The 9677-nt window shown below is 37.5% G+C and overlaps 1 protein-coding gene across 1 annotated transcript in view; it reads left to right on the top strand.

The window, feature by feature from the left end:
* The first annotated feature begins 3007 nt into the window (after positions 1–3007).
* Positions 3008–9677, top strand: part of LOC117355554 (T-cell receptor gamma chain C region C10.5) — a 30627-nt gene continuing 23957 nt past the window's right edge. Inside the window, exon 1 of the mRNA XM_033934269.1 lies at positions 3008–3040. Coding sequence (XP_033790160.1) covers positions 3037–3040 — 4 coding nt within the window. The 5' untranslated portion in view covers positions 3008–3036. The remainder of the gene's footprint in view (positions 3041–9677) is intronic.

Here is a 9677-nt window from a genome sequence, read left to right as displayed (position 1 = left end):
GAATAAAGATCAATTCAACATAACTTATTTTTGTCTCATTTTGTGGTTCTCATAGTCTGGTCACACAAGAGCAATACGACCTTTTTAAATTTCTCCTTAGCTACAAACCTGAAGTGGGGGAAGCCTTGATAACTGAAGTTCATATATTTTGCAAATGGTTAATTTTAGGAAAATTGAAAAAAAATGAAAAGACTTTTTGTTCCACTTACTAAAATCAATTTTCTTCCGTTTTAGGGGCTAGCAGCTTTTATTGAGTTGTTATTGTAGAAATTTGCCAGTTTCTAATAGTTCCAGATTATCTGTCCTTGGCTACCCATACGACCAAAGACTCTTAAATAAGCACAAAAGCAATAAAAATGGGGTAGTATCTTGTGCTGATTATTCTAAGGCATCATACCATAGCAGAAAATATTTGACGATGAGCCTAAGCTTTCATCTATATGGCCATTTGGTCTGTGTCTGTGTATGGCCATTTGGTGGAGGATGGGCTGGGGAGGGCTTCAATGGCCGGGAGGGTGTAGATGGGCTGGAGTAGGTTTTAACGGAGATTTTGGCAGTAGGAACCCAAGCACAGTACTGGGTAGAGCTTTGGATTCTTGCCCAGAAATAGCTAAGAATAAAAAAATTTAAAAAATTTAAATTGAATCAGGTTGGGCAGACTGGATGGACCATTCGGGTCTTTATCTGCCATCATCTACTATGTTTATGTTATCTGTAGATGCACAAAGTAAATAATCCATAATTTAAAGTTGCGATGAAATGATTTACAAAAGATTCTACAGGAAAGCCCTCTAAGATTTTGCATCATTTGTTGTGTTTATGAGTCCAATATTTTTGAGTGCCAGAGCGTTGATCTGGCTTGGGGGGGATGCGGTATCTCTTTAATTCCCCGATACTAGTTTTTGTAAAAGACCCCAACGCTGTGGGACAGGCGTGAAATACTTCGGGACTGGAACCAAACTCGTGGTAACAAGTAAGCTCTTAAATTATAATCAAATCTTCGCCTATATTACTAGCAATAACAGGGTTAATAATTAGCAACAGAATAACCCTAGTGCTCTTTCTCTTTTTAATAAAAACAAAAAATAAGTAAATAAAAATAAACATTGAAGTTTACAGCTCCTCTGTTCCTTGCATTTCATCTCTAGCAGTGCACAAAATACTATTTCGCTCTATTTCTCTAAGGCTTTCCCCTTATTTCATGAAAAGCAGTGTTGACTACCTGGCTTTTCTCTAAAACCTAACACTCCCCCCTCTTCTGACTTCCCAGCCCTCTAACATTCTTCTCTCCTCTGATCTCTTCTAGCCCTTCCTTGGAGTTCCTTTCTCATTACAATTCCTGTAAACCGTGCCGAGCTCCACAACTATGGAGATGGTGCGGTATACAAACCCAAGGTTTAGTTTAGTTTAGTTTAGACTACATGCCAATAGCATTTTTTAAGAGGTTGTTTGGAAAATAAGGACTCTTTGCTGAAATGCATCTACAAACTTTTAGAAGAATTGCTAATGTCTAATCGCGGGGCCGCTGAAAAGTTCTCATCCCAACCCAACCATGGAGAGAAAGAGTTGGAGCCTTGAAAGTTCACACTTGTCTTGACATTTTTCATTTCAATGATATGAAAGGGAAGGAAAAGTGTCAAGAAAAGTGTGGAATAACTTGTAAGTTTCAAGGCTCCACATCATTCTCTTCTTGGTTGGGTTGGGCTGTAAACTTTTCAGCAGCTTCTCCTTTCTGAGTTGCCCTATGCCTAGGGACGTACAATTTTAGAGATTTACATTTGTTCATGAGTTACAATTGAGACAACAAAAATGCAGAAGTTTTGCTACTTTTAGTCTCAGCATAGGGAGGGGAAAGCATTAGGATCCGTCAGAGCTAAAGTGTCCTAGAGGTCTGTCAGAGCCATAACCGATGCTGAGACTAAGGGTTCCTTTTATGAAGCTGCGTTAGCGGCTTTATCTCACGTACCTTTCTAGCGCTCGCTAACCCCCGCACTAGCCAAAAAACTACTGCCTACTCTTGAGGAGGCGGTAGCGGCTAGCGCGGCCGGCAAATTAGCACACACTATTACACGCATTAGACCGCTAACGCGGCTTCGTAAAAGGAGCCCTAAAAGTAGCACGGACCTCAGATTTTTAAGGACGTGCAGTTAAGATCTGTGAGGTCCACGAGGTCTGTGTTTTACCCCTTCCCATTAGTGCATAGGTGGTACTTGATGCTAATCGTCAACAGAGTTTATGTTTTGGAAGAGTCTTAGGTAGTACAGTTCTGCCTAAATGTCAGTTGGAAGGCTGTTCCAAGTTTTGATGCCAAGATAAGTGCACAGCAAGCTGAATATGCGCTTGTATTTAACCCCTTTGGGTTATTTCTTCATAGTACTCCGTTTTGTCATTGCTTGGACCACTAGAGTCAATAAGGCAAGACAAGGCTGTGGGTGATACAGAATTAGAGTTTCTGTAGTACTGTGAGAGATATTTGGAGGTGGGACCAAGCTCCTTGTAAATAGTAATAATAATAATAATTTTTATTCTTATATACCACCAAAGCCATAGAAGTTTGAGGCGGTTTACAGTAAGAGGCGCTGGACAATCAGCGAAGAGGTTACAATCAAAGTCAGCAATACAATCTTACATAATAAAAGAATAGAAAGCTATAAAGTTCTTAGGGTTAATGGATTGAATAAGCAGTGCTGAGTAGATTCTTAGTTAACAAATCGATTAAACAAACTCGTTTTTATCAGTTTTCTAAAATTGAAGTAGGATGAAGAGAGCGCGAAAACGTTACTAAGCCAATCGTTCCATTTACCTGCCTGGAAGGCAAGAGTTCTGTCCAAGAATCTTTTGTAGTGGCAGGCTTTTATTGTCGGAAAAGTGAACAGATGTATTCTTCATGTGGGCCTAAAAGAACTTGCCAGATTAAAATGGGAAATTAGGTAATTGGGGGCCACACCAAATATTGATTTATAACACAGACAAGAGAACTTAAACAGGATTCGCGCCTCTAGGGGCAGCCAATGGAGTCTTTGATAGTAGGGGCTTATGTGTAAGTACCTACCTAGCTGCTAGACATACTACTTAGCAATCCCAAACCGATTAAATGATGCACTTTCCTTTTTTGTTTTTTTGTCATCATCTTATAAAGTTTACGGATCTTGAATTCTAATAACGTTATTAATAATAAAATGACTATTTGATCTTTAGTGGGCTGTTTAAAACTAGGATTTGAATGTGAAATATAATTTTGCAGTGATACACTGACAACTGGGTCTCGTGTCTTTAGATTTTACTAGTAAGATCGTGGAGAAACCGTTTTATAAAATAATCTTTCCTTAAGAGGGAAATTTTCAAATTAAAATGTCAATAAACTGTCAGGGTAATACATATATTGATGCTTAAATTTAGGATGATAAATGTTAATTTGCTCTTGTTCTGTTTTAAAATATTTTTGAGTTGCAGAATATAGGCTTCCTAGGCACCTTTCTCTCTCCAAGTGCTGGTCATACATAGTAATCACAGATCTTATAGTAATTTGCGTGATAAGCATTTTCTCTAGAAAAGTGCCACCTTCCCTCAATCCCTCGCCAAAAGTTATAAGAAAGTTTTAATGGGGTAGTTTCAAACAAGAGACAAAGTATGTTTAAATTATGGTTCCCCTGGCTCTGTAGGACAACTAGTGGGGTTTTTTTGTAAGGGGCTCAGACAGTGTGATACATTTGGTTTCTATTTTAAAGTTTTTGGTTCTGGCACAAAGCTCTTTGTTACAGGTAAGTTGTGTAACAATTATGTTATTATTAGGAAAAATAACATTATTTCAGGGTAAGGTGCTTATAAGTGAGAATAAAAAAGGAAGGCGACCTCTCTCAGAAACTGGAGAGAACTAGCCCTGAATATGGGTGTAAAGTTTTTATTTTCCGTTTCAATTAGGCTGGCTTTTCTGAAGTAGGCTGTTTATAGCTATTCTGCATGCTTTCTTGTAGATCCTTTACACATTAAAAAATTACAAATTATTTTGTATTTCTTATCTTCCCATTACTTTTTATTCTTTAAATTTTTTTATAGATGCATCAATTAAAATTTGCAATTACTATTAAAAAGTATGATTTCCCCCCCCCCCCCCCCCCACACACACACACACACTTGTAACTCTGGGCAAGTCACTTAACCCTCCATTGCTGTACTGGGAAATAATAAATAACATACTTTTAATTGCACAATTAATCACACACAATTTTTTAATCAAAATGCAGCCCTAATTTCAACCAAAACCTGCTTCTGCCTTTCCTGAAGTGCTGTATCAAGTCTATGAGAGCACTTTTTTCCCTGCTCAACAAAATCTATGCAAGAAAATATGCCTGGCACTGTACTCCTAGTAACATGAAAAAAAAATGTATTTTAAAGGAATATTAAGTGATTCTTTTTTTTATTGGACTGACTACATTGATAAGCTAACACTGGGGCTAAAACTACCACTATTATTTATCATTTCTATAGTGCTGAAAAGCATACACAGCGCTATATATTTCACATTCAATAAGCGATCCCTGCTCAGAAGAGCTTACAATCTAATTTGGACAGACAGACAGGACATCTCAGTGTTCCTCAGGTCAAGACAGATCCCTTATTCTATACCCGTATTTTTGTTTTCTCAAGTGGATTAACAGGGGAAGCAGGTCCTAAGTCCAAAAGACCCGACAAGATTCATTTTTGCGGCTTTTCCAAGAGCTTTGCTTATTTTGATTGCCTTATTTTGGCTGCCCTGAACTGTGCGTACTCCCGAATTTGACAGTGTATTTCCAGCATTTGCAGTGACAATCAGTGGGAAGACCAACATATTAAACCCCTGAGGCAGGCCTCCCTTTGGAGGCTGAATTTTATTTGTAAGTGAATTTGGATAAATAAAGATTGTCTAACCACGGTTGACGCAGTCTGTCCCACTCCCCACTTGTTCTTTTGGTATTTGATTTTACGTAGGGTTTTTGTCCCTTTTCTGTGTGTTCTATATTTGTTATCCCATTTACACTAAGCAGCTATTTGGCGGGAAAATAAGTAGCAGTATTTCTTATCAAGTGTAATAGAATAAGGGACAGTCAAGGGCACTCGCTAAAGTTAGAAGGGAAAAGATTCCGTACAAACGTAAGGAAGTTCTTCACCCAGAGAGTGGTAGAAATATGGAACACTCTTCTGGAGGTTGTTATATGGGAGAGCACCCTTCAGGGATTCAAGACAAGGTTGGATAAGTTATTACTGGAACAGAACGCATGCTAATAAGGCTAGACTCAAATAGGGCACTGGTCTTTGACCTAAGGGCCGCCGCGTGAGCGGACTGCTGGGCACGATGGACCACTGGTCTGACCCAGCAGCAGCAAATCTTATGTTCTTAGGACTTTACTGGAATATCATGCATTGAAAAAGTTTATAATGCAGAATATAATTGATTATAGAATCTAAACAATAGTGGAAAGGGATGTGTGCACAGCCAGATTTTGGCACCGTTCACTGAATGCTTCTCATGCTTCTATCTTGGGTTTGGGAAAGATGCTTTTGGTGTGGTTTTGAGACCCCCCTTGTGGGCTGACGTGAAAAATTTGGAACCAACATTATAGTAACTGGAATGTCCCCCAACATTTCCACCTGGAAACAGTGACCGAATAAAAGGTGACTAAAGGTCAGCGTCATGCTTTAATTATGTGCTTTGGGGCCCTTTGTCAGCAAACAGAATGCCAGAAATACAATATTTCGGTGCTAAGAGGCAAACTAATTCCCTTATTACATATATGTGCCACAATTGGGTAAAAACAGCACCATATGCCAATCAAAACTCTTGTAGCAAATTTTGATATCAAGCTAAATGATAAGGGATGCGCTCTCACACAACAAGATGAAACACGAAATTCTGCGATTATCAGTAACTAAAACACCTATCTTGTTGGTTTATCTTTTATCATATGGTAGCTCTGAACATCACTGACATAAGAAAGTTGCATCTGTTCCTAAAAGTTCAAAGAAAGGCGTGTCCCATTTCCAAATGCCTTTTCCAAGCCCTCACAGGGCCCTCAGAGACCAGTCACAAAAACAGCCACTTATCTGTGCTGCTCCTCCTTAAGCTGTAAATCACATCAGCCAAGCTTCAAATCCCTAAGGGAGAACCCCGTTTCGCAAGACGCATCTTCAGGGGAATAAGCACTAGAATTGCAGTACAGATAAGTGGCTGTTTTTGTGACTGCTGTACATGTGGGACCTTGGACATTTATAAACTCTGCAATTCCTGGTTATTGGGAAGGAGGAACTCATGAAATACCATTTTTAATAGGTGGAGGTTTTTATTTTTTACTTTATTAATTTGTTACAAATTATATAACAAACATAAAAGAATATCAATTATAGCCATCATCGTAAAAAATGCTCAATGAAACAATCTAAGGAAAACAAATAATTCAACAATCTAGCCCACATTATCTGGCCGCAAGTACCTAACCTTTAGCAGATCAAATTTAGGGCTCCTTTTACAAAGGCGTGCTAGCGGTTTAACGCGCATAATAGTGTGCGCTAAACCACCAGACGCACTAGCCGCTACCGCCTCCTCTTGAGCAGGTGGTAGTTTTTGGCCGGCGCAGGGGTTAGCGTATGATGAAAAGTCACGCGCGTTAACCCCACTAGCGTGGCTTTGTAAAAGGAGCCCTTAGTAAATAAAAATTTTTTAACTTCTTGGCAGGCAACGTGTGGCATAATTCTTTACATGTCCTCAATTATCCTCCCTAGCAAGAAAAACCAAAATGAAAACCTAAGATACTATCTGTACAGATTTATCTTTTAAGAAAACTTTCCAACTGGACTGGGTCCGAGAAGACGTATTTATCACTTGCATATGAGCTAAGGCATTTGCAAGGAAATTAAAAAAAAAAGGTCGCATCCACCCCTAAAGCCAGGTGGAGTTTTTTTATGATCCATGACTGTTATGGAATCGATTACTATGTTTGCGCTTGTGTGTAATTGCACCTGAGCGTTCCTTAGTCCTTTCGGGGCTTTAACTGAGATCTTTTGTCGCCACTTATTTTTCTGAGTGTGTTGCTTTTGAGTTCCGTTACCTTCCGCTCTCCAGAAGAGAGAAGATTATTTATTTATTTATTTATTATTTAGAGTGTTTTCTACTCTTTCCTTATATCACTTCCCATGTTGCCATTAGTGAGTGAAAACAGAGGGAGAAAAAGAGCACTTGCTGAATGCCACCAGGAAGATAATCAAGACAGAAAGTGGGGCAAGATGATGGACTTGCCACAGAAAACAGAGGGCAACCAAATTTATTAGAGATCTCAGCAAGGCATCAAATCAATTGTCAATTATACTACATCCACTCAGTTAGTGTATACATATTTGGCAGTTACCACAGGATGCTTGAGTATGTCCCACAGAACACCATTTTAAGCTGTGTTAGGTGCACATTTGCACCTAACACAGCTTATTAAAAGGGCTCCTAAGTGACTGAGGTTTGCAGCTGGGGAGGAAATCAACTTGTTTGCAAGGAACTGAAATGTGGGCTGCTGGGTCAGTGCCTGCATTGTGTCCCTTGAAACGTTATATAAATAGCTGGTGTAATAAGCCAAAAATATAATTATCCTGAATCTCAGGATTTGAAAATATACATTAAATAAAGAAACCAATGATTTCAAGTGGTTTCATAAGCTCCTGCACATTTAGACACGTTTTAAAGATCTATATGACTGTAAATCAGAACCTGCAGTGCTCACTCAGAGTCAAGAATTTCTAGTATCTGTGTCACGTCTTTAAAATGGAATGTATTATGGCTATACAACAGGGGCATTATAAGAAGTTTCTGGATATTTGGGAGCCAGTGACAAAATTTTACAAAGAGTGATTGTTGATTTTGCCCCTTGATCATGCATGTCCAGGGTAGGTGGGTGGGAGGGGGGGAGGTTGGAAAATATTTTTAATTTTTAAATTTGAGTGCAATTTTTGAATATGAAAATGGGGGTGTGATATATGTATTTGTTATGGATTACAATTTTGATTGAATTTAGGTACTATTATAGTGTAATATGATTGTATAATATTGTTGCACTTATTTTTGGCTTTGAAATGAATAAAGATATTTAAAAAAAATAATAATAATAATTTCTAGTCATAGCCAGGCATTAGCATTTTTTTTTTTTAAAAAACCCACTAGCAAAGAAAAATTACTAACTTTGACTTGTGAGCACCAGCTTTCCTGAGATACCAAAGATTTTCCCTAATTTTATAGAATTTATAGTTGATACCAGCTTCCTAATATTCACTACTGAATATCTAGTTTACAGAAATATTAACATTACAAATAGAGATATAAGTTGTTTAAGCAGACTGGCAATAATTTTTGTACAGAATAACACGCCATGTTAAAAAGGGAGATTATATGATATGAGAAAAAGGGAGGCTGTTTGGGATCTTTATCTTCATTACATTAGGACAATTGATTGATCAAAGTATGCCTTATCAAATAAATCTTTGAGAGGGGAAATCCTCACTTCAATAATCAAATTTAGCACCAAAATCATCTGGTCCAAGGATCTTTAAAGGCCCATTTACTAATAATTTGAATTTGAAATACTGTATGTAGAAAATGACTCCCTTGATGCAGCCATGTTGATGAAACATGACTTTATGTCAGGTTCCTGCTTCTAGCCATTTAGTACAAAAGTATAAAATTTAAAGGAAAAAATTCCTCTGGAGCTGCTGTTTACCATAAAAACATATTTAAACTTGAAATAAAATCTCATTGGGTTGATGAAGAAGATGTCAGCCTGATGCTTTAGTTAGCTGAAAGTGGCTTGAAGACTCCAATGGTCTGAGACAAGTAGATTGAATTAATCTTATGAAAGTGGGCATTTATTCATTTACGACTAACCAAGAAGAGAATGACGTGGATATGGTTCAATCAATGATCTTAAACAATGTCAAAAACACAGAATTTCATGTCTGCAAATTCAAGTTTAAGTTTCAAGTTTATTATAAAATTTGATTAATCGCCTATTCCAAATTCTAAGCGATGTACAAATCGATAAAAATTACAGAACTAGGGGAAACAAACACAACTAACAAAGGGACTAAATCTACTAAACATAATAAAAACCAACTTATACAAACATAATAAGACAAAAGGAAAGGCAAGGAAAGAAATACAATCTAATTAATATGAGGAAAAACAATTAAGGTTAAAAACAATAGGAAAGGGAAGGAAAAAAACTCTCAAAAATTGGCACCTAATGAAACAAGATAACACTCTTTTCAGACAAAATGGCAAAATATCACTCAGATCGGTTGGGCTGAGAACTTTTCAGCACCCCCTCGTAGTTCTATTTAGAGTTTTGTTTGTAAAGCAGGATCGTTTAGATTATTTTATAGCAAGTAATAATGGCATTATTGTACGTTAGGTGTTAGTAAATAGTCCTCTCAACATTTTTTAATTCACTAATTGCTTCATGAATTTCGTTCACCTAAAATGAAGAATTGAAATTCATTGTTCCTATTAATGATACATTTCCGTCTCTAGGGGCCCAGTATTCAAAGAAATTTGCTGCTAAATATATTCCCAGGATTCCATAACACAGCACATGCAAATTGGCACCTAGCCCCTAAATTTACATTACATTCTGTAATGGAATAACGGCAGTTGTGCATGCAAATTT

This window comes from Geotrypetes seraphini, chromosome 2 (assembly GCF_902459505.1).
Source record: "Geotrypetes seraphini chromosome 2, aGeoSer1.1, whole genome shotgun sequence".
NCBI classification, from domain to species: domain Eukaryota; kingdom Metazoa; phylum Chordata; class Amphibia; order Gymnophiona; family Dermophiidae; genus Geotrypetes; species Geotrypetes seraphini.
Note: the sequence above shows the minus strand (reverse complement) of the source record. Positions and strands in the feature narration are given on the sequence as shown.